The sequence below is a fragment of the Cladosporium halotolerans genome, assembly GCF_011745625.1.
Source record: "Cladosporium halotolerans strain TM138-S3 chromosome Unknown Sca29, whole genome shotgun sequence".
Taxonomy (NCBI): domain Eukaryota; kingdom Fungi; phylum Ascomycota; class Dothideomycetes; order Cladosporiales; family Cladosporiaceae; genus Cladosporium; species Cladosporium halotolerans.
Window position 1 is genome coordinate 81,546 of NW_027191480.1, and position 23,844 is coordinate 105,389.

The 23,844-nt window shown below is 56.6% G+C and overlaps 5 protein-coding genes across 5 annotated transcripts; 2 read left to right on the forward strand and 3 right to left on the reverse strand.

Annotated features, from left to right (window-relative positions):
* Nucleotides 1-279: 279 nt before the first annotated feature.
* On the reverse strand, nucleotides 280-3,631 carry WHR41_08103 (uncharacterized protein). The gene is made up of 3 exons (XM_069376707.1): nucleotides 2,857-3,631; nucleotides 1,488-2,802; nucleotides 280-1,430 (listed from the first exon to the last, which is right to left on the reverse strand). Exons 1-3 carry the CDS (start codon nucleotides 3,118-3,120, stop codon nucleotides 784-786), a joined length of 2,226 nt encoding a protein of 741 aa, XP_069227125.1. The 5' UTR covers nucleotides 3,121-3,631; the 3' UTR covers nucleotides 280-783.
* A 6,534-nt stretch (nucleotides 3,632-10,165) lies between these two features.
* On the forward strand, nucleotides 10,166-10,390 carry WHR41_08104 (uncharacterized protein; the record flags this gene model as incomplete). Its single annotated transcript, XM_069376708.1, has 1 exon — nucleotides 10,166-10,390. One exon carries the CDS (start codon nucleotides 10,166-10,168, stop codon nucleotides 10,388-10,390), a length of 225 nt encoding a protein of 74 aa, XP_069227124.1.
* A 2,928-nt stretch (nucleotides 10,391-13,318) lies between these two features.
* Nucleotides 13,319-15,464, forward strand: WHR41_08105 (uncharacterized protein; the record flags this gene model as incomplete). The annotated part of the gene is made up of 3 exons (XM_069376709.1): nucleotides 13,319-13,612; nucleotides 13,672-14,075; nucleotides 14,132-15,464. The coding sequence occupies 3 exons, from the start codon at nucleotides 13,319-13,321 to the stop codon at nucleotides 15,462-15,464; spliced, it is 2,031 nt and encodes a 676-aa protein (XP_069227123.1).
* Nucleotides 15,465-18,149: 2,685 nt separating this feature from the next.
* Nucleotides 18,150-20,252, reverse strand: MOD-E (Heat shock protein 90-like protein; the record flags this gene model as incomplete). The annotated part of the gene is made up of 1 exon (XM_069376710.1): nucleotides 18,150-20,252. The coding sequence occupies one exon, from the start codon at nucleotides 20,250-20,252 to the stop codon at nucleotides 18,150-18,152; it is 2,103 nt and encodes a 700-aa protein (XP_069227122.1).
* A 735-nt stretch (nucleotides 20,253-20,987) lies between these two features.
* WHR41_08107 (uncharacterized protein) lies at nucleotides 20,988-22,171 on the reverse strand (the record flags this gene model as incomplete). The annotated part of the gene is made up of 5 exons (XM_069376711.1): nucleotides 20,988-21,650; nucleotides 21,706-21,797; nucleotides 21,864-21,932; nucleotides 22,031-22,052; nucleotides 22,109-22,171. 5 exons carry the CDS (start codon nucleotides 22,169-22,171, stop codon nucleotides 20,988-20,990), a joined length of 909 nt encoding a protein of 302 aa, XP_069227121.1.
* Between the last annotated feature and the right edge of the window lie 1,673 nt (nucleotides 22,172-23,844).

The following is a 23,844-nucleotide window of genomic DNA, read 5'->3' on the forward strand; positions in this document are numbered from 1 at the left end:
ACAGCTTCTCCACGGATTGGCGGCAATGTAGGTATGGAACAGGAGTGTTTTAACTGACACAACTTACGTGCCTTGATTCGGACAGAGCGCCCTTGACTTTCGCGGGAAAAGTAACCCAGACAGCTCTGTGATTTTCCCTTCCAGACTGTTCCATGTCATGACGGAACGATACGTTGGCGAAGGCTCCGGGAGGCGTCGAAGGGCGATTTGTCCAGTCTCCCATTCTCATTGCAACCAGCCCTTGGCTCGCGAAAGCAGGATGGGAAAAAAGGGGCCAGGTTTGATAAAAATTGGTATCATTCATAATACTCAGCGTAAAACACAAAAGGTATCAAACAAGAAGCCAAAAAAAGTAAGTAAGTATACTCCCCTACAAGTCCCCAGAGCAGAGTAGAGCGAAAGCGAAACGTCAAAAAAGCATTTTCGTATCGTCAGTGAGTTCTCTCACCAAGACCGTAAACGTCCCTCCCCCTATTCCCAAATATCACAGCAGCCATCTTCAGGCCTTCCTTCCTCTTTCCCATGGGCTTGAGCGGGAGCGTCTATCCACCTGTGTGTCCTCAGCTCAGCCTAGGCCCGGATCCTTTTTTTCCTCAAATTGCTCGATCATTACAAGGAATCGTGAAGCGAATTGTGTTTAATTTTTTAGGTTCGATCTTCCTCTCCCGCATGCCGGATCCGTAAAGCGTGTGAAATCGTTGCAGTGACTGTTGGAGCTCCGTGCTCTGAGCTCGCCGGATCCTGCAGCGCTGGCCAGAAGCGATCAGAAAGCCATGCGTTGGTTTACTTGTCTCCTCCACCACCAGGCTGCAACGCGTGCGTGTGGCCAGGCGCTCTGAAGACGGCGCCGTTCTCTTCCTGGCGACACACCAGGGCATTCTGCACCCAGGGGTCGGCGAGGACCTCGTCCATCGTGGCGCGCTTGCGCGGGTCGAGCTCCAGCATGCGGCCGATGATGTGCCTGGTCTCGCGCGGGAGGAGACGGAGCAGGCGCATGGGGCCCTTGATGGTGCCTGATTCGGAGGAGTTGGTGGACTGGCGTGATGCGGGTTCGGTGCGGGGCTGCGAGTCGTTGTGGTGGTGGTGGTGGTGCTTGTGCTGGTGTTCAGAGCTCGTGTCGTTGGTCGAGCCCGTCGGGTTGCGGGATGCGGGCTCGGATTGAGTGCCGCGCTTCGAGTCGTCCTGACTGCGGTGGGAGTGAGGTGTGATTGAGCGGCGGTTTGCGTCCATGAGACGATCCTGTTCGGGATCGGGGGGAGAGACGAAGAGTCGGTAGGAGTTGTCCGAGATCCGCGGCGCTTTCCAGGGGAATCGGCGAAGAGTCATGCAACAGAAGATTATAGCTATTGACCAGATATCCGCCGGCCTAGGGTCGTATCGCTGGTTGTCGTATACTTCGGGTGCAAGGTACGGATCAGAACCGACGACGCCTGAGAATTGTTAGTTGACTACACGTCTAGTGGCCTTCCGAGGATTGTGTTGCTCACCTGTCGCCAGTACGACCTCATTCTCAAACGGATAGCGAAAGACAACCGCACTCCCGAAATCGATCAACTTCATGATGCCGTGCTCGTTGATAACAACGTTGTCCAGCTTCAAATCACGATGCGCCAGACCCATCTGGTGCAGGTAGCACACTCCGCTGACAATCTGCAGCGTAGCGCACGTAATCTCGTCTCTCGTCATCTTGCCAGTCATGACCGTCGCGAACAGGTCGAACGGCGCATATTCCATAACTTCGTACCACTTGCCCTTCTCGTGGACAATGTCGATCGTCTCGATGATGTTGCCGTGGTGCAGAGTCGACCCTATACAGAACTCTGCGGTGACCTTCTTGTTGTACTCTCTTTCGCTCTCGTATGCGTGGCGATCGCGGAATTGCTTCACAGCGAATGTCACGCCGTCTCCAGTGCGCTTCATCAGGCGAACAGAGCCTCCAGCGCCAGAACCGAGGATCTTGCCGAATTTTCCATATTTTGATGCAAGACCATGGTCGTCCGCAAACGGAATAGTAGGAGTCTGCGTGCCATTGGTAGGCGGCGTCTTCGTGCCGTCTCTTGACTCCGACCTGCGCTTGGCTTCCTTCTCCTTCTCCTTTTCCTTGTCCTTGTGCTTGTACTCGCCAATTTTGAAAAATCGCTTGAGGTTCGACTTCGAGCTGCCGTGTTTCTCGTGGCCGCTGTCGTCATCGTGCTTTTTGCTGCCACCGAAAAAGCTTGAGCGTTTGTTCTCGTGTTTCGTCTCACTGAGGTTCGCTGAGCTTCCTGGTGTGGACCGGGGAAGACCAGATACAGTTGCAGGCATGGTGCCTGGAATTGTACCCGAGCTCGAGAAGCCTTGCGCGGGGTCTCGGTTGCCGAACCTGAATCGCTGTTCTGCTGTAGACGGCTGTCTAGAGTGGGACGTCGGTTGCATTGCAGGAGTGCCAGGCGCAGTGTTGGATGGGCTCACGTCAGAAGAAGGCGGCTCCGAATCTCCAGTGGGACCAATCGAGAAGCGTGGTGTCTGTTTAGGGTGCGCAGGAACGCCTCCCGCCTGCTCTGATTGAGGTGCGGACGTGGGAGCTCTTTGCGGGGAGGAAGATCGCTGTGGTGTCATGACATCGGGTGCCGGACGTGGAAGCTGCACAGGGTTGTAGAAAGGCTTGCTGTCGCGGCTCTTGGTTGCGGTCGGAGTTAGCGGGGGAGAATGCACTGCAGTGGTCGGCGGAGACGGTCTAGGAGATGCTTCGGTTGAGCCAGCAGGCAGATGCCTCCTGCTCGGTGTTGCAGCGCCAGAGGGCGTTGCTTGGCCTGAGGGTACCTGAAATTGAATGTCAGCACTGGGAAAACGTACTCAAGCGGTGAAAATGCTCACTCTAGAAGCTGGCATGGAGCCGGGGAGTGACACGGGTTCGAAGGCATGGTGTTGCATGCGCGACGACTGAATGTTGTTCTGGAGGGTGGTCTTCAGTTGCGCCAGCTCCTGCTGGGCCTGAGGGTTCAGGTCTTCTCTCTGCCTGTCGGCAGAATTGGAAGAATCAACATCCTCCAAGCTGTGTTCGGGCGCAATCTCTTGGTTCTCGGCCGCGAATCGCACACCCGTCTTCTCCATCTGCGGGTCCTCCATGGGAGTGCCCATGACGTCTGAGATGGGATGTGCAGATGACTGCGAAAGTCTGGTCGAATTTTTGCTGCTCTCGCAGACACCCGCCGTCCTGTGGCAGCTCCGGTGGTGCGGTGTCTTAGCTCAGAGATCCCTCGCGAGAATCAGTCCAGAGACACTCTCCGCGGTGGAACCGAATAGTACGTGTAATGCCGACGTCAGCGGAAGAATACAGGCGACACGGCGAGCGGGCGACGATGCTGAATACAGCGCGATGGGGTCTGGCAGTCCAGCAGTCTATGGTATAGGCAATGGGCGGTGGAAGGTGAGAAGTCGGAAGAGGCGCCGGGGTCGGCGTTCGGAATGGCTTGATGCAGTAAAAAAGCTATGCGGATGACTCTAGCGCGGGGTGGGCTGCTGACCGGAGCGGCGTGCAGAGAGGGAAGGAGGGAGTCGGCACTGCGCAGCGACGGGGTGCAATACTGGCAGACGGGCAGCAATGGACGAAGCGATGTGGCCGCAGCGGTGTGTGTGAGTGGTATGGACGAGAGGAGCAGCAGAGGCCGTGGGCCGGGAAGAGTGGGAGCTGTCTGGCTCGGGCGTGGGGGAGTAGCACGACAGGCGGGCGGCACAGATTGCGCTGGACGGGCGTAGGGCGGAGACGTAACCACGCCTGGCTGCACCGACGGGCGATGGACACGCTACCTCACGACGCTGCTACTGGCCGACTGCTGCTTCTGCGCCGGCCTCTGGTTGCTTGGAGCGCACGCGCAGCCTGCACGCCTTCACACGGTGGAGCCCGCATCAGACCCTCTCGTGCCTCTGCTCGCCGTAGCTCGCCATGGGTGAAGCATCCATCCCTACCTTCCATGCTGCACCCGCCCTTCTCCCGCCGCCGCTCAACCTCTCACTCGCCGCCGCCCTACGCCACACCCGCGACATGTACCTAGCAGAAAAAAAATTCACGTGCAATTTTCGGGCGAAGACGTCTCCTGCAGGTATACCGCTATCCAACTCAGGCAACGGCACGCCGCCCAGCGCCAGCGATTCGGCACGGCTGCCGGCTTGGGGCGGCGTGTGGAAAGGCTTGCGCAAAGCCTTCCGCACTCCCTGCCGCCGATCTCCAGCGCAGCCTCCAGCGCAAGCAGCCGACGCGCATGTCATTATTCGTGCTCGATCCATCGCAGCGACCGCGCTACGAGAGTCCAGGCCCGCGGCACGAGCCCGCCGCATGCCGTGCACTCGCCGTCCGCGAATTGCACGTCGACGACGGCCCTCTGAGGGTGTGCTCGCTGTGCTTGAGACGCGCTCCCTTGCCCACCGCCACGCACCCTCCTCGTGCTGCTGAGGCGGTCGTGGCGCTGTTTCATCCCACTCTGCCCGTCGCGTTCCTGCATGATCGTACGGCCGACGGCAGGGGTGCCGCCGCGTAGGGTGTTTGGTACTGGCCGACATTGGGAACACTCGAGCTTCCCCAACGCGCAACACATGGTTGATGGGGTGGTCTTTGTGCTGCCTGTCAGCTTCAGTCGTCTGGGCGTGTGCTCTTGTTGGGCCGCGTCGCCTGATTTTGACTCTGTTGGACTTGGGTGCTGTTTCACCGCAACGGGGTTTGCCAGCGTGATGTTCAGATGCCTATACATGCCCAAGAGCCAAGGGCATGAAAACAGGCCCGATAGTAGACTTGATCCCAATCCCCCACATCACCGTCCCGGTTGATGCGGCATTCTAGAACAACCCTACGGTGGGATCGGTGAGAGTCTCGCAACAGTATGCCGTCATCTATGAACTCAGAGCACATTCACATGCACACAACTGTTGTGATGACGTTGTCAATTGCCGTTGATCGCAAACACCGATACTAGAAACATCTGAGATCGAGTTTCTGGAGCCTGTGAACCTAAGCAGACGAAGGATGCAGTGGAGTGATACGGCTCGTACACATGAAGCCGTGAAGCTTGTGTACAGATCCTGTCGTGCGTTTACTTTCCGCAACTGGTAGTGTCGTGGATCGTTCATCGCAACCAGCACACCCGGGCATTGCAGCTTTGAACGAGCAGTGCCGTCACCAAACCCGAGCAGCAGATGGGCAAAAGAGAAGGTCTTACCCGGAATCGAACCGGGGTTGCCGGAAGGCCGATGTAATCAGAATCCGAAGTGCTAACCGCTACACTATAAAACCCGTGTTGCATGGTTTGATTTCGCTTGCACACAAAATATTCGTATATTTTTTTCCTGTGCAACGCCTGATCACTAACATCCGTATCGTATCTAGGCATGCCCGTGGAAATTGACCGGGATGGTTTTACTGGAAATAATACAGATGCGGGCTGATGAGCCTCTTGAAGGGTACTCCGTACTGGACGGCATCACTCTTGCAGGGCTTAGACCGGGGAACGTCTTGCTGCAGTTTTTGCTGAAGAGTCGTGGAGCACATAATGCTCGCCAACAAGGCCACTTGTGAAGCTTGTAAAGCTTTGAGTCTTCGACGCATAGTCAGAAAACCTCGCCGTCCCCAAGTCTCGGATTCCCAAGCTGAAGAGTGCGCAGGAAGACGGGCGATATTGACACCCTAACCCTAACCCTGCTTACCCTTATCTACGGTCGACGGGGTGGTCGTTGTTTCGACCACTGGCTAAGGTAGATATGGAGGTCGCTCAAATCGCAACGCGCTCTTGTCTTCAGAATGTATGTCGAAAACAAACGCTCTCTGAACGATCGTCGTGAAATACACTGGCGACGGTGGAAGAAGTCATCCATGAATCGACAGACGGTTTGGTGGTGTATCTCAATCAAGCGCAGGCGCAATGAGTCCCAAACAAATCGAACACTTCAAGTGAAATCATTATGGCTACGGAAAACATCAATCATCGGCATTACGCAATTGACACACACACTCGCTCTACAGCCTCACTCTGTCCCCGAGTATCGATTGAATGGCTTCCTCAGGCACGGACAGAGAAGCGTCAACAAACAGCGGAAGCACGACACCGTGCGATACAATCAATGATATGGAGACTGCCGCTTAACCCAGGCTGCGCATATTACATGAAGATCATGCGAGGGAATCCCTTTCGAAAATGCACCTCAACAAGTGAGCTTGTCAAGCAATGCCGTCCATCGAAGGTGATCTGGCTCAGCACGTCGAGTGTTACCAGCACCTCAACAACGAATGAAGCACTAAGTCCGCACCTCTCGTGCTTGTGCACACACAACACAGACCGTGCAAAAACACTACGGCTCGACATCCCAGCAATCCAGCAACCTATCTCGTAAGCGTCTTCAAGCCATGACCGCTCGCTGGAGTCGCGCCAGCAGAAGCCTCAGGCCGCAGCCACACCCCCGCGCCTCGCCGCAAAGCTTGGCGCCCGCGCAGCACCTACAAATTATTCCACGCGCTCGCGATCCCTCTCTTTCCTTTCTTCACGCGACTTTGTGAGTACTCCCCAGGCCACCCATACTGTGGCCTCTCCAACTCCAAAAGCCATGAGGACTAACGAATTCTCCCACGACAGACTTCATAGAATCATTTCTATAGTAAACGTCCATAACTGTGTTCTCTACATGAGCCACAGACTCCAACCTGGCTGATGAGCCGATGCCCCGGGCCCAAGAGTGATGCCGACGTGCGCGAGCCTCGTCTCGCGCGGCGATGATCTCAGCCCAGCTCAGTGTCTGGCTTCGGCCGGCTGTGCTGGGAGGGTCTGGCGGTATGTCTGACAGGTCTTTTCATCTGTTGGTTTCGCGGCTGCCTTCGCGGGACCATGGGAGAAGAGGTGCGAAGAGGAGGACCGACGATGGCAGGTGGGAACATGCATGGATTGGCGGGCGGTGAAGAGATATCTTGCGGTTGGGAGGTCATGATATGGTGCAATGATTGCATAGCTTGGGCCATAACTGCGAACAGCTCTGAGTGAAGGAGAATTGCTGCAGCAGAGATTTCGCTTCGAGAGGCTAAAGTTGGAAACCACGTCGTGTACCAGCAAAAGCTTTGTTCAAGAATTGCTATTGTCACCATCTCTCATGCATCCGGGAAGCCTCGTGAATCCACCGTGGCGCAACCTTGTATTACTGTAGAGACATACGAATTACAGCTCCAAGATGAAGCCGGTATAGTAGCAAGGCCTGCCATTCCCCATCATGACCCCGTGAATCTTCTGCGCAAAAAGTTGCGTTCGCAGACAACCGGTATTCGTAGTGTCGCCTTCGTGAGATCGCCTCGTCGGGCACATCAATGGCACGAAAAGCTTGCCAGCAGACCACGATCAGACTTCTCATAGGCAAACGAACGCGCCGCAAGCCGCCGCGCAAAGGACCTCACATCACGCGCGTGATGGGCAAAAGAGAAACACTCTCGACGTTGGCAGGACTCGAACCTACGCCCCCGAAGGGAATTGATTTCTAGTCAATCGCATTAACCACTTTGCTACAACGCCTTGATGACATGAGCGTGTCTCACATTAACTATATACGTAGCAAAAATTACAGCTGCCATCATCCTATAGCTTCGACCCAACCCATCCTATCGCTCAACGACCAACGAAACAACTACAGTTTCACCTACTTCAGACATCTACTCACGCACAATCACACCCACCACCCGGACCGTCCTAGACGCTCCCAACCACACGATCACGGCCCTCAACATCCGAAAGTCTAGACTCACCAACCCTGCCCCGATCCACTCCACGACAAAACCAGCGACAAGGCAACTCACACTTTCTCGGATGCGCGTCCGAACAAGCAGCAAGCCACAAACGTACTCCGCAGCTGCGCGCAGGATCCGCCGTTGAGGCGGTCGGCGGCAGCAGAGCTCCTTCCGTTGTCTGTGGCAAGCGGCTTGTCTGACGCACGCCGGGGATGTGTTGATCTGCAACACTGCAGTGCGCGAGTTTACGATCGTCACGGGTTTGGCTGGCGAAGCCAAGCGGAGAGCCGACTGGGCGGCGTGATGCGCCGGGTTGGTGGTGGTGGTGGTGGCTATGTGCGGGCGGCCTGCTGCGAGGGAGGTCGGGATAGAGTTGGCTCCTACCTGTGCAAGTGGAGGGGCTGGCATGGAGGAGCTCCCTCGGGTGGTGGTAGAATAGCCGATCGATGGGCTTCGAGGTGTTTCGAGCTGTGGGTTGGGGCTGGGGTCGAGAAACGATAGGTTGGGTCGAGGCTTGGGGATTGTGAAACGATAGCGATGGGTCAAACGGGTGCGTGGTTTTCGTAGGGCTGGCTAGATGGGCGTCGGAGGGCTTTTGCTGCTGCGTGTCCACGGACTGGGGCCTTGGGTCTGGACGGGGCGCGAGGTGGCCGCTGACCTTTGTGGTCGCCGCAGGGCTGGATGGAGCTTGTTACATATTGCAGAGCGCAGGGTCAGGCAATGTTGGACGGACTCGTCGTCGGCCTAGACCGAGGATAACACGTCTTTGTTGTCTGAGAGATGGCAGATGCGAGTATCGGTCCGCATTGGCGAGGAGGCGTTCCGGTCTCGCGACCGCTCGGTAAATGCGTGCGCCACTGTGTATAAGCCTCGCGCTCAGGACTCGAGCTCCGAGTTTTTGGGTTTCGTCCAACGCTTCACCATCAGTGACACCGAAAGCTAAACCTTACGACGGAGCGCCAGGTCTCAAACGCGCGGGTATGTGTGTTGGGCCCAAGCTTGCAGGGAGCGATATTCGGATGCCGGCGGTGTTCCTGACTGCCGCCAGGCAAAAAATCCGTCCAGTCTGGACCAGCCCAGGACGCTGCATGGTCTTGAGGAGCGCGTGCCTACAGGTCTCGGGATGCCCGCTGGTAGGTAGCGGAGAATGTCAGGTGAGTAGGTGGAGACCTTCAATGTCCCTATATGAATCCTGTCAAAAGTGACGCGGCCTTACCAGTGGTCGAAGTCCCGACGCGTGAGAGTTGGACAGCGGTGCTGGTACCTTAGTCGACCAGAGTCTCGACCGAGTCCAGACCCTCACGGCGTGCAGCTTGAGTGCTCGAAGGTCCGGACCGCGGCGGCAGCACCCTTGCGCCACAACGGTCGCAGCAGTGGGCGAGAGCTTGTTCGTGATCCTGCTGTGCCGGACAGGCCGAGGATGAGGAGGCGTTCTTTAGGTTCAAAACAGTCTTGGGTCTCATGACAGACAAGCAGCACAGCGCTGGGCCGAAGAGTGCATTGGCGTCTGCAGCGCGGCTGGGATGGATGGCCTGAGGGTGCCTCTGATACAGCGGGCAGCCAAAACGCGCCAGCCCCGGCAGGATGATTGCGCAGAGGCTGCGACGCTGCGCCAGCGTTTAATCAAACTGATGTGACTCAGCCTGGGCGTGGGCACCCGCACGAGCCGGTGTCGCGCGCGGTCCGGTATCAGGCATCGACGACGAGGGCGCCGATGGCCGATGGGCGATGGCAGGGCGGCGTCGCGTGCCGGGCGGATGCGCACGACGACAGATCGCGCAGATGGCGGCTGAGGATCACAGATGGCATCGAGCACCCAAGCACCGCAGCGCAGCGCATCTCTGGCTGGCGAGCCGCGGGCTTGGGACGGCGGGAGGCACTGCTGCGCTGACCGTTGGCGCGCCAGCGAATGACACGGCGCGATCGTGTGGCAGGGCGACATCGACACCTTGGACTGCCCTGGTGCGCGGACGGCAGATTGCACGGCCGCCTCCCGAGCAGCGCCAGGGTTGCGCAGGGCGGCAGCGAGCACGGCGAGCGCGCCGGCGGGGCCAAGATGCTTGCGAACTCGCGACGTCGACCACGCTAAAACTCAAACCAGCCCTGGACGCTCCCCTCTCCGGGGCCTCTGTGCTACTGTACGGGCCCGGAAGGCAGAATCTCGATGTAGGCCGCCGCATGCCTGTACCGCCGGGGCGATCCTCGATTTGCGACTTGATACAAAGCCTGCCATGGCGCCACTCGTCTGGCCTCGAATCCTTTTCCACCGTATCCGACTACGCCCATAACACCCTCACGCTGCTCCTCTCCGGCACTTTGAAGACACTCGTCTTCGACAATCACCCTTCTCAACGACCAGGCCCTCAATCACATCAACCGTCGATGTCAGCCTCTGCCCACTCGACCAGGCCACAACCTAAGCCTCAGCAAAACATGCTTCACGTCACCAGCGACGACTCTACTTCCTCGGGCTCCAGTATGCACTCGACTGGCAGCAACCGCGACATCTTCTCGACGCCAGACCTGGCAAGGTGCTCTCGGTGTCACCGCACGCCTAGCATCGACGTCAAGACCGGCAAATCCAACATGGTCCAGTATGGTCTGAACCAGTACTACTGCTCCCGCTGCGCCGCCATGGTTGGCTTCTACGCCCGTTGAGCATTCGATGCTTGGCATGTCTGCAGCACTGCAACATGCCTTATCCACCATACACCACTTCTGAGGCAACATCATCAACCTCAACCTACGGCCTTCGCAAGAGCCACTCCCACTGGCTGCAGTGCAACGCCCAGCACCCGCCAGCTTTATCCAATGGTCAAAAGCCCGCTTCAGAACCATGACACATTGGCGCACAGCATTGCACCCCTCAATCGCTTACCTGGAAAGATGGCCCCAGCAGTCGATCCAGCAGCAACCGATCAACGCTGCGACCGACACAGTACAAACACACAGTGTCAGGGCTGATACCCATGAACAAACGCATCGACGGGCAGATGCAGAGACGACGACTATGACGACCGGGCAGTGGATGATCTTGCGCGCTGCGGGACAGCGCCGACATCGTCCCCCCTGTATACGACTACAATACGTATCACGCATGCTTTGTTTTTTCTTCGATATAAGATACCCCATACTGTAGCTATGATGAAATAGAAATTGCGTCTGTACACGCACACACGTCAATCCATGACATCTCGATCCATACCTTTTCACCACCAAATCCCTAAAATCTTTCCCCTACGAGCACCATCAATAGCGACAGTTCATCGCATCGCATCGCCACGACCAGATACCCCTCGCCCAGCGGCAGCGGCGTCCGTCCGCCCAAAAAATTCCCGGGGGATCGGCGCTGGCAGATCGATCGCCACAATCGCCGATGCAGCCCGACGTTTTGCCCGCCGCGGCGGCGGGCGCGTTGCTTTTTCCTCAGATCCGACTGCGGCTGTGGACTTTCTGCGATGTTGACCGAGGGTCCGATCGGGGTCGTGGATGCCCTACTGCGAAGGGAGGTCCTACTGCTGCTGCTGGGCTGCGCGCGCTGGCGCGGCGGAGGGGTGACCGCCGGTTAGGGAGGTTTGGCGTGGCGCGCTCGGTTGTGAGAAGTGTCTACCTGGCATACGTTACGGTCCAGCGTCCGCGTTTCACGTGGTGAACTGGTACGTGGCCAAGCGCTCCGTCATTCTTCGCGGTGCGAAGCATGCACAACTACTACGGTACGAATAGCGACGTACAGCAGGTACCTCTACCATGACCTACCCATGGAATTCCGGATCTTGGTACTGGTGCCGTGATGGAAAATCTCCTCTGCATCGCGCCATGCTAGATCTTGTGGCCTGAGGGTGGTGCTCCAAAGCTACCTTGTCACTGTAGGTTCCCCGTGGCATCAATTGGCTCTGAGGAAGTCACTCGCTCGCGAAGCTTTGCAAGCGTCCCGGCTTGCCATTTCCACGCATCACATGGGATTTGCGTTTCTCTGTGGGATATCTTCTCTGAATGTGGCAACTCTGATGCCCCTTCCCCGCAATCACCATGATCACAGGATACTGCGCGTTATTTGCGATCCATGGTCGTCGGCAGCACAGCTGCTGGTATGGTAGTCCACAGACTTGATCATCAGACTACGGTCTCTACGTACAAGCAAACCCGCCACGTGCCCCCGCCCCGCGTCCGCCGCCGTCGCAACAGCAGCCTAGAAGGATAGGCTGCTAAAAGCTCCATGTAAGCACACAATAGGAGGAGACGGCTCCGGGAGGGTAGGTCGGAGCGGACACCGATGCGCCGGCGGCGAATGACAGAACGGACGAACATGCGGTTCGTACTTGAGTTGCGCATCCTTGATCCGCGAAAGCCGTGTTCCCCCAATGACATGTGCACATGTGTGTACCCTTGTCCCTGTTCTGGTGAAAGACGACGGTGTTCGGAGCACACACCGGCGGCGCATGACAGAACGGACGAACATGCGATTCGCAAACCCTCAATTGTCCATCCTGGATCAGCGAAGGCCGTGATTCCCCAATCATGACCAGAGCACATGTGTGTATGGGCCCTTATTCCTGACAAGGTAAAAGACGGCGAGTGTCCGGAGCGCACACCGGGCCGCCGGCGGGCATTATTGCGGACAAACACCTGTGCAGAATGGCCATTATTGCTGGTCGGCAGAGCAAGGCGTACTATGTAACTTTGTTCTTTTTGCTCTCGACGATGGGGTTGTCGTTCACGCGAGGCTTAGACAGACGTCGAAAGTAATCCGAGGAGCTAGACGGGAGTGACTTGACAGAGCGGCATGGCGGCGTATGTGCCGAAACCCCCCTGCCCTAATATGCGTACCGTGTGTACACGACCGACCGCGTTGCAGTGCGTAAGCCGTCATGCAGATATGGTGGGTAGGTGAATCAGCGTGCGACAAGCGAGATACTTTTGAGCCCCCTGTCATAAAGAAATCAACAACATCACGAGGACCTCACTGGAAAGGCACACTCGGAGTCTTCTCCCGCCTCCTCACGCATGGGAATAAGACGTGTGGGACAAGTCCCATCGAACGTCATCAACCTGATACCGCGAAAGCACGTCACCAAGCCGAGCCGTTGATCGTGCAGAGGAGCGCTCAAGACGTCGATCAAGGGATCACTGCAAGCAGTCTCGACACCACGCGGCGACCGCGTCACGATGCTGCAGACTGCATCGTATCGTCGGGACACTCGACCCACAGAGGGGTTGCGATGCTGTCTGCCGTGTCGGGGAACATCGATCGGTCGCGAAGTGACTTATATATCGATCTGAAGACTTTGACTTTGGGATCGAACGCGATGTGGTCGCTCGATTTGTTGCGAGCCGGAGGATGAATCGCCTAGGGAGAGAGAGAAAGAAATCATGTCGCGCCCTGGCGACCGATTGTGCTGTGGCGCATGGGATTCGCGTGGCTTTGCGGATTGCGGATTGTCTGCGCCGCATGACTCGAATTTTGAGAGATGGCAAATTTGACTTTGCATGCATGGAAGAAAGACAGGCACACCAGCGAAAAGGAACCAAAAGTCGATTTGGCATTATTATTTGACCAAAGCAATTGAATCACGTTAGCGTACTGCCATGGATCAATACAAGGCATCCGTCAAGAGCGTTGATGAGGCGCTGGCAAGGCTCAATGCGACCTTGGCGTCGTACAAAGTGTCAGGAAATCTGCCTAAGAAGTCCGCGGCAGACATCTTGCCAGAGACTCGAGTGCCTGTGCCTACGGAAAATACGCAGCGTGTGCCGAATGACGTTCGTGGCACGCTGAAGCATCACGTGTTCCAAGTCGTCTCCAAGGTTGCCAGCGAGCCGGCTGATTGGGAGACATGGAGTTCTGTGAGCTATGCGGAAGGTCTGCAGAAGTATCAACATGTAAGTATCATCTGATCCTCGACTGCGGGACATGGCTCAGTCGACTAATCGATCAATAGATCCAGAACGATCAGCTACGAGAACTTCTCGTCGCTCTCTCCGAGCTGTTTAACCTCGTTGAGGAGCAGCCATACTGCCTCCTGGTCTACCTCGAGCTGGCCTCGACTTACCTCCTCCTGGGATATCCAGACCTTGCTGCCGGATCTGCGTACAAGGCTTTGCTTCTCACAGACGCCGTTCGCGATGACAGTGACGAGTATCACGAGCAGGCCTATGAGGTCTTCGCGCAGATCATCTCGCGCATCCCAGCTGAGACTCGCTTGTTGGCAATGGAGAGGGCGTTGGAGAACGACCCCGAACGTTACCTGACCGATGCGGACGTTTCTTCATCCGACGAGCCCGTCGTGGAAGACGATTTCGAGACGCTTATGGCATGGTGTGAGAACTTTTACCAAAGGGCGACGTGAGTATTATGCAATCCTCGAGGATTCAATGCGTACTTTGCTAATGCTTCCGTAGATATAAAATCCTCATCAAGTCGCTCATGCTCTGCGGCGATCTTTCCGCTGCCGGTATCTACATGGAAAAGGGCCTCAGCATGTACAAATACGACGATTCTTTTGTGGACCTGGATCAGACCCTCACGCAGCTCGTCGAAGCGCGCTTCAGGAAACCGCTCAAGGATCTGTACGACGATGAGAAAGTCCCTTCTGGCTGGCCCTCAGCTTCTCTCGTCAGAAGAGAGGTTTACCCCTGGAGCGAGTACGAGCCCGATCGATTCGCAGAGGTCGACGAGATCAACGAAATGATGAATGAAGTCGCGCCCAAGTTCGAGGTCAAAGCCGTTGATCTGCCCGCACTGACAGGAACATCCGTGTCTGGCGTCTCGAAGCAACTCGGCGTCTTTGCGAAGGAGGATGTCGCTCCCGGTAAGGTCGTGCTCGACGAGACTTCTCTGCTTACGGTCAACAACCGCCTGCAGGACATGCTCTGCGACGCCTGCAGCTCTGAGATCCCTGATCTGCGATCCGCAAACAGAGACTCGGTGGCTGCGTGCTCGGCCTGCGAGGTTGTCTTCTGCAGCCAAGCCTGCCACGACGCCGCCCTGGAAAACTACCACCCTGCCGTCTGCGAGACCGACGCCGAATCGATCCTCAAAGACCCTAAGCCCAGCGACGCCGCGGACTCCCTCTACTCTCTCTTGCTCCTCCGCTGCTTCGCCCTAGCCGAGACCCGCGGCTGCCACCCTCTCGACCTGCAAGAAATCAAATACATCTGGGGCGACTTCCACTTCACCGACATCGACAGCGGCTTCCAGCCTCCCAAGCCCTCCGATAAAGACACCGCCTTCGCCGGCCTCCCGCGCTCCCTTCCCTTCCAATTCGAGTACAACATCCGCCTACCATTCCACATGCTCGAGAAAATGGACATCGACATCTTCGCGAACCCGCAGTACGACGTCTGGGTCTTCAACACGCTCTTCGCGAAATTCAGAGGCACGGCGTCTGCTCGCCTGTCCGGCTCCGGCGGCTCCGTGGCCCGCGGCCCGGACGTCTGCGCCGTGCATCCCATGTGGTGTCTTGCGAACCACTCGTGCGATCCGACCGTGACGTGGGTTTGGGGCGGCAGTATCAAGATGTCGACGAGGGAGAAGCGCGCGGAGTGGCAGGGTAAGGATGGGAAGAAGGTGGTGAATGAGCCGGGGCTTAAGCAGGGTGAGGAGATTCTGAACCATTATTGCGATCTGGATTTGCCGGTGCAGGAGCGGAGGGAGTGGGCTCGTGGGGCTTTGGGTGGCGATTGTCAGTGTGAGAGGTGTGTTTGGGAGGAACAGCAGCAGAGCGAGGGTTAACTGAGTTTGCTACGACCGGGTGGTGAGAGGATTTGTGGTGCCTTGGATCTGGACGTCTGGGTTACTTGAGCTTCGTCATGCGCAAAACGTTGTCGTGATCACGACAATTTTCAAAATGCCACGAAGTAGTTACATTCGTCACAATCACCAAGGCTGCTTGTCCATGGGTCAAATCTGACTCGCTATTCGATGACAATGGTACCTCAAAAGGTATCCACGTGGATATACAGACAGGTGGCTGGCAGCAAACTACACCATCATTGCTTTCACTCCCTCCACGGACGACTCAGCCTCGATTCTCTGGAAGGTGTCGCAATATGTGTTTGTTTACCACCCTCACGTTCGGTGTGCGTGGCCTCCTCATGTCTACAACGCACGGCGAGAAGTCGTTTGCTTAGAGACAGAACGATGGTTATATATATGCGGACTTCTCGTCCTCCTGAACTGTACTCGAAGCTCTTTTCTGGCTCAAAAAGCTCATTTACTACAATTCCGTTCTCTGATCATTTCTTGTGCCTCATCCAATCAGTAACACTAACACGAACAACACTGACCATGAACATCACGAGTCTTCTCGCGGCATTCCTTACGACTCCTCGGTAAGAGCGCACTATTTTGTTTTCCATACAATAGCTAATGCAGGAACTAATTCTCAAGAATCACCGTACCCCCAGGTGTCACTCTGCACACGATAACTCTGCCCACGATCACTGTGACAGGTGATGTAGCTGGTATAAGTGGCCTGAGATCCTCAACAGTCGTCACCGCTGCTACGCCACCCAAGCAGACGGTCAATTCCACCAAGATGTTGACATCCACCCTCAACCCGATCGGCATCCCACGTCCGACCGTCACCGTTACGAAAGTCGTGCGTGCCCGAGACGTTGCGTCGAGCTCTGGTGATGACGAGGAGCTCTACGTGAGCGTTGAAGGTCTCGAGGGCGAGGATGAGGGTGAAGATGCAGTGATCACCACCAGCGAGAGCACTGCTTCAGCCAATAGTACCACCTCTAGTACTTCTTCTTCTAAGAAAGCTACCATTTCCGGCGCTATCTTTGCGAACCGCACAAGCGCTGCTGTCAGCGCTCACTTAGCGACCGGCACCGATAGGGGCGGGTCCCTTTCCACCAGTTCGGTTGCAGAGGAATTACCTGGGGACCTCTGTCCGTCGGCCAGCACCGTCTATAGGACCAAGTATTTCACTCGCACGATATGCCCACCGAAGCTCGCCTCTACATCCGGGATGCATACTTCTGCTGGGCACGGCCACGCTTCTCTCCAGGCTACACCCCTGAGCAGGTTCGAGCCAATCCCAGGCTTGGTCGTGGAGATCTATACGACAAATATCAGTCCAGCCGCTGTGACGTCCAGCTCCGAAAACAAGCCTGGTGTTCATAACCCAACAGCCAGGAAGGAAAATAATAGACAGCCCAGCCATGCTCCGCACGACCAACCCCAAGCCTCTTTAGTGGGAGCGAATCGGACACTGACTATCGGACCACTGCCCACAACATCATCGACGTCTTGCAGCTCGAGCGACTTGCGTACAACAGTGCCCGGAGTCCCGACGCCACCGAGGAACGACCCGACCTCTTCTTCACAAGCGCCGGACCCTTCACACTTTGCCCAGGCCCTCACTCCAACCGCAATCAAGCCTAACATCCCCTACGGCCATCCCCCAGACCTCCGGAGCCTGCCAGTCCGCTCCAACTCCTCATCAGCACCACCCAATCTGCCTCAAGCAGAAATATCAACCAACCTCCAAAGCCCCTCCCAACCAACCCCCCCTCCGCCCCCAACAACCTTCAACCCCAACCCCCTCTGGGGCGACCCCTCATCAACTCCCGCCGCCGCCTCAAACAACCAAGCAGCCCAGACTTCAACCTCTGACCCTACCCTGACGCCCTCTCCAACAATGCTCCAACCCAAGCTTCCCCTCTCCAACGCCTGCACAACAACCTTCCACTACGCCACGACCCACCCCTGCACCAGCACCGTCTTCGCGCGCACGACGACTTTCGGCGCAAACTGCTGGGGCTGCGTCGGCGCGCAGCCGCCGGCTTTCCCGCCGCCGGGCGAGATTTGCGAGGGGCAGAGGACGACGGTGAGGGAGGAGGTGAGTACATTGAGCACGTGTTTGCCGTCAGAGACGATGGTGGGGATGGGAATGGGCAATGGAGGGAGCAGTGGGTTTGTGACGGCGGCGGCGTCGGTGAGGTTGGGGAGTGTGCCGGGGCCTGTGAGGGGAGGTTGGAATGGGAGTGGGGAGGGTGAGTGAGAGGTTGGTGGGATCGGTTGATTTTCTTTTTCTTGGTGAGATGAGGTCTTGCAGGGGTGTTGAGTGATTTGCGATCTGACTTCCTATACGGCGATGCAAGGCAGATGATGGCAAACAAGTCATGAAAGTGTGCACAGATACCACTGATGATGAGACTTGATGGAATGAATCTGATGATTTGGAGGTAGTTGACAATTTTGTACGTCGGAACTTCTTAAATTCGTATCATGTCCCTTCTAGAACCACACCGTGATGCGGTCTAGGTGGCTACGTAGAGTACAAGCGCGTGAAAAGTAGGAAATTAGAAAGACCACTCAATGAGTTTTTGTATCAAGAACGCCCATTGCTTCTCCAGCCATAATGCATGATATTAGTCGAGTAGACTGTTTCATTCAGAGGCGACACGCTTAGTCGACCTCCTCCATGGCGCTCTCGCCGGTGGCGGCCTCGGCAGGGGCGTCGGTGGAAGCCTCCTCGGCGGTGGAGGCCTCCTCGTCGACGTTCAGGCCGAGGGAGACGAGCTTGTGGATGCGCTCGGCGTAGGCGGCGGGCTCGTCGATGGTGAAGCCAGAGACGAGGAGAGAGGTCTCGTAGAGAAGGGTGGTGATGCTCTTGACGGTGCGGTCGTTCTCGCCGTCGTTCTCGACCTTGGTCTTGAGCTCCTTGATGATGGCGCTCTTGGGAGAGATCTCGAAGGTCTTCTTGGAAGACATGTAAGAGGACATGGAGGTGTCACGGAGGGCCTGGGCCTTCATGATGCGCTCCATGTTGGCGGACCAACCGAACTGGCCAGTGCGGATGGCGCAAGGGGAGTTGACGAGCTTGTGGGAGACAACGACCTTCTCGACCTTGTCGCCAAGGACGTTCTTGAGAGACTTGGTAAGACCCTCGTAGGACTTCTCCTCCTCCTCGCGCTGCTTCTTCTCCTCGTCAGACTCCTCAAGCTCGAAGTCCTTGGTGATGTCGACAAGCTTCTTGCCATCGAACTCCTTGAGCTGAGTGAAAGCGTACTCATCGATGGGGTCAACGAGGTAGAGAACCTCGAAGTTCTTGGCCTTGAGGGCGTCGAGGAAGGGAGACTTCTCAACGGCCTTGATGTTCTCGCCAGTGATGTAGTACATGTTCTTCTGGTGCTCAGGCATGCGGGTGACGTAGTCCTGGAGGGAGGTGAGGTCCTCGCCAGACTTGGTGGAGTTGTAGCGGAGGAGCTTGGCGAGGGTGTTGCGGTTCTGGCTGTCCTCGTGGACACCAAGCTTGATGTTCTTGGAGAAGGCAGTGTAGAACTTGTCGAACTGCTCCTTGTCCTCGGCAATCTCAGTGAAGAGCTCGAGGGTCTTCTTGACGATGTTCTTCTTGATGACCTTCATGATCTTGTTCTGCTGGAGGGTCTCACGAGACAGGTTGAGGGGAAGGTCCTCAGAGTCGACAACACCCTTGACGAAAGAGAGCCACTCGGGGACGAGGTCGGTGGCATCGTCGGTGATGAAGACGCGGCGGACGTAGAGCTTGATGTTGTTCTTGGTCTTCTTGGCCTCGAAGAGGTCGAAGGGAGCGCGCTTGGGAACGAAGAGGACGGCGCGGAACTCGAGCTGACCCTCAACGGAGAAGTGCTTGACGGCAAGGTGGTCCTCCCAGTCGTTGGAGAGCGACTTGTAGAACGCACCGTACTCCTCCTGGGAGATGTCGGCGGGGTTGCGAGTCCAGATGGGCTTGGTCTTGTTGAGCTCCTCCTCCTCGATCTTGCTCTCCTTGACCTTCTTGGTCTTCTTCTCACCCTCCTTCTTCTCGTCCTCCTCGTCGACCTCCTCGACCTTGGGCTTGTTGTCGCCCTCGTCCTTGCTCTCCTCAGCCTCCTCATCGGGGACCTCCTTCTCAGTCTCCTTCAGGACGTGAAGGTAGATAGGGTAGGAGATGAACTCGGAGTGCTTCTTGACGACCTCCTTCAGCTTCGCCTCCTTGAGGTAGTCGGTCTGCTCGTCCTTGAGGTGGAGGATGATCTTGGTGCCGCGGCCGATCTGCTCGCCCTCGGTGTCGTGCTTGATGGAGAAAGTGCCACCGGCGCTGGACTCCCAGACGTACTGCTCGTCGTCGTTGTGCTTGGAGACGACAGTGACCCTGTCGGCAACGAGGTATGCGGAGTAGAAACCAACACCGAACTGACCGATCATGGAAATGTCGGCGCCAGCGGTGAGGGCCTCCATGAACTGCTTGGTACCAGAGCGGGCAATGGTACCGAGGTTGTTGACAAGGTCGGCCTTGGTCATGCCAATACCGGTATCCTTGATGGTGAGGGTCTTGTTGGCCTCATCGGGAATGATGTCGAGACGGAGGTCCTTGTTCGAGTCGAGCTTGCTAGGGTCGGAGAGAGCCTCGTAGCGGATCTTGTCAAGCGCATCGGAACCGTTGGAGATCAGCTCTCTCAGGAAGATCTCCTTGTTGGAGTAGACGGTGTTGATGATGAGGGAGAGGAGCTGAGAGATCTCGGCCTGGAACTCGAAGGTCTCAGACATGATGGCGGTGGTGTGCGGGGATTAAACGGTAATTGAGAGGTGTAGGTCTGGAGTAAGGTGTAAGCGACTGAGTATCTGGCGAGAGGCGCGGTATAGAGGCCGGCCGCAGAGATTGACCGATTGCCCAGGGCAACGGCGGCGGCGGGCGTGTCGCTAGGCGCTGGAGACTTACGGTTTGCGGAGTCACGGGAGAGATGTGTGACGGTGAGTGAGGTGGTTGTGGGATGGCAAACGCCGGGTATAATTGCAGTGATGTGGAGGAGGAGGTATGAGTGATGCGGCTGAAGAGCTTCTTTAAGAGCGACGTGGGAAAAATCCAGCCCGTTCCAGCAATCGCGCTCGCTCTTTCTAAATCCTTCTACACGATTCTGGGGGAGCATCGAGCTTGGGTGCTCGGGCCTCAGGCACTCCGCCGCACCGACCAGCCTCTCCACTCGCCTCCAGTCCAGACGAGCGGGAGAACGCTGTATCGTGATGTTATCGGATGCAAAATCCCGTGACAATTCATAACTGGCAGTGCACCTGTTCGGCTTCCGTCGTTGTGCGGCTGCTTCAGTCTCAATGCTTCGGTACAGCCTTCACATGCGGACATCACTTCCTAGCCCGGCCAACAACACGCGCTCCATGCTCAATCCGCGAACCATCAATGTACTCAGCCGTGAAGCATCTATCATTTGAATGCACGAATATGTCGGCGTCAAAATCACGTATTTATTGATTCCACCGTCCACGCATTCATCCCAGCAGATCACCAAGCTTGTCCACGTACGCGGTCGGAACCACGCTCGCACCCTCAGCAAGGAACTCCTCCTTCTTGCTGACACCGGTCAACACGCAAAGCGTGCCACCAAGACCGCCCTCAATACCGAATTGAATATCGGTGTTGAGACGGTCGCCGACCATGCAAGCCTTCTTGCGGTCGAACTTGAACTTGCCCTCAATCGCATCCATCATCGCCTGGCTCGGCTTACCGAGCGCCAACGGCTCCTGGCCGGAAGCCTTCACCAGCGGCGCGCTCATGGAGCCCGCACCGGGGAACAATGAGCCGGCGCTCGGTAGAGTTGAGTCGATGTTGGTGGCGAGGAATTTGGCGCCGCGGCGCAGGTAGGCCTGGCCGAGGGCCGTCTTCAGGTAGTTCATGTGATAGTCGAGTCCGGTGAGGACGACGGCGACGTTCTCGTCGAGGTCCTCGCCCTTGGCGATGCGCTCGAAGTCTTCAGGTTGGACGTCGCGGCGCAGGGCGGGGTCGGTGCCGCCGATGTGCGGGACGCCCTCGGAGTCGAGCTCCTGCTCCATGCCGGTCTCGCCTAGGATGTAGACCTTGTTCTTAGGGGCCTGGAGCTTGAGGATGCGCGAGATGTAGATGGCTGCGCTGTAAGAGGAGCCGAAGACTTCGTCCTGGTGCCATTATGAGCTTCTTTCCAATTCCGGCGTGCAAGATCATTGACCATACCTCAGAGGCACTGATACCCATGCCATCAAACTTCTTCTTGTAGTCCGCGCGAGACTTGGTGCTGTTGTTGGTCACAAACACAAGTTGTTTGCCTGGGCGCATTCCGTGAGCTACTGAGCTACCTGCGCGTGTGCCCGTTTCTTGAGACCAGATCGTACCTTTGCTCCGAAGCATATCAATTGTCTCCGCTGTGCCAGGGAATTTGTGCTCGCCAGACCAGAGTACGCCTATCCTTCTCGTATCGTCAGTCCGCTGTGCCATCTTTTGATCCGCTTGCCGACCGGGGCATGTTCGTCCAATCTCGAAGGTATCGGGTAAAGCGTACCATCGCAGTCAAACAGGAAAACCTTTTACAAGTCAGTATTCCCACCATCATCTTGGGAATATGCCAATGCAAACTCACATCGAACTGGTCAACAAACGCATCGATGCCGGCCTTGTCGCCGGTGAGGTACTTAGGTGCCATCCTGGTTTGATTGGTGGACAAGGAACGACCGAATCGTAACTGTAGATGGAATTGCGGGATGAATGCTGGCTTAGAGGGAAATGACCGAGTAGCAACACGTATAGCGCGGGTACACAGCATCGGTTCGCGTTGGGACTTTTTTGGGGCCGAATGGCTGCCCGCATGACGATGGAGTCATCCCACTTCGCGGTGGCCGAACCTCGGAGCTTGCTGTCCGACGACTTCGGGCTTTGCTTTGCTGTTGATGAAATGGCTTCCAAGTCCTTGTTCATCCCGTTCGTCACCCTTATGAGACAAATCTTTCAAAGCAAACATCCGCATCGCGTATATAATAAGTGTGAGGGCGAGTTAGCTTCATGGACAGGATGAGAGTGGCTTCGTATCATCGCGGCAATCATGACGGATCTTCATATTCACATCCTCATAGCCACCTTCTTCACTAGGTATCTACTGAACAAGAAGATTACAGCAACCCAGGTTCCTCAAGTACCCGAATTTGAAAGCCTTTTAGCTCAATCACGCACACATACCACGCTCACCTCATTTCTGACTTTTGTACGCCCCGCTCAAACCCCCATGCGTCCTGACTCTCCTCCGCAAGCTTCTCTCAATCGCCGCAGCCTCCTGAACGGCTTCATGCAGCTCCGCACGCGAAACCACCTGCTTGACTTTGTACGGTGCTGGTAGCGAACTGGAAGGTTGACTATGCTGCTGCGGAGGCCATTGATCGACTACCCTTGCGTGCTTTACTGGCTCAGGACTCTTGATTGACCAGGGCGACAGGGGAGCAGGTGTCAGAGGGAAGTGTCCAGGCGGCGGTCTTAGAATCGTGTTTGCGGAAGATGACTTGGCGAGGCGGTTCACTGGTTGCTGGCTAGCAGGTGTCGATGATGATGGGGCGTAGTCTGCGGCGCGTAGGATGGACGAAGGAAGACCGGTGGGTGATTGTAGGGAGTGTTTGCGGGACGACAATGCTGTAACGTAGGTGGACGAAGGCGATTGCGGGGACTTAAATGAGGGTGCCGCTGCCGTGACAGTCTCACTCAAAGGGATTGGTGTCGTGGGCGCAGTTAGAAGACTGTCAGCGTCCTCGCTTAGTAAAAGCGACTGTCGGGATAAAGAAACGCGTCTGGTTTCTGCCTGCGCATCTTCTTCAGCAGCCTTTGAGAGGTCGATGCTCATTTCGCCAGCTATCTCATGCAGCGATTGTAGTAGATCGCTCATGGAATCGATGGTCAGGCTGCGCGATCGCTGGTTCGGCGGTTCGGCTTTGACCACGGTAGGCTGGACTTTGTTCTTCTCAACCAACACCTTATACTCGTCGACAGAGCCGAGTTCGGCAACAGCCTTTGACACCTTGACAAGGTTGTCTGATAATCTGCGAGTGGAATCGCGTGTGAGAGGGCCTCTGCGAGGATCAGTCACGACTCGATCGAGAGTTCCCTCGTGGCGGACGACGACGATAGCACTAGTGTTGTTCGGCAGCTCTGTCTCAATCGCCTTTGTTGTAAGTTTTGCGGGGACTGCTGCTACAACGGCCGTCGACTCTGGGTTTTGCCCTTGAGGACCAGCCAACGGTGTTGCATCAGGCGGCCTTTTGGCTTCTTCGATCTTCAAGTCTCGCTCTACGGCGCAGTCCGGACAAACGTCTTCTGCATGTGATCTCTTAGCTC

Coding starts and splice junctions, on each gene's coding strand:
- WHR41_08103 (XM_069376707.1), bottom strand. CDS start 3,120: ATGGGCACTCCCATGGAGGACCCGCAGATGGAGAAGACGGGTGTGCGA. Junction 2,803..2,856: donor GCTCCATGCCAGCTTCTAGA/GTGAGCATTTTC, acceptor ATTCAATTTCAG/GTACCCTCAGGCCAAGCAAC. Junction 1,431..1,487: donor TGAGGTCGTACTGGCGACAG/GTGAGCAACACA, acceptor AACAATTCTCAG/GCGTCGTCGGTTCTGATCCG.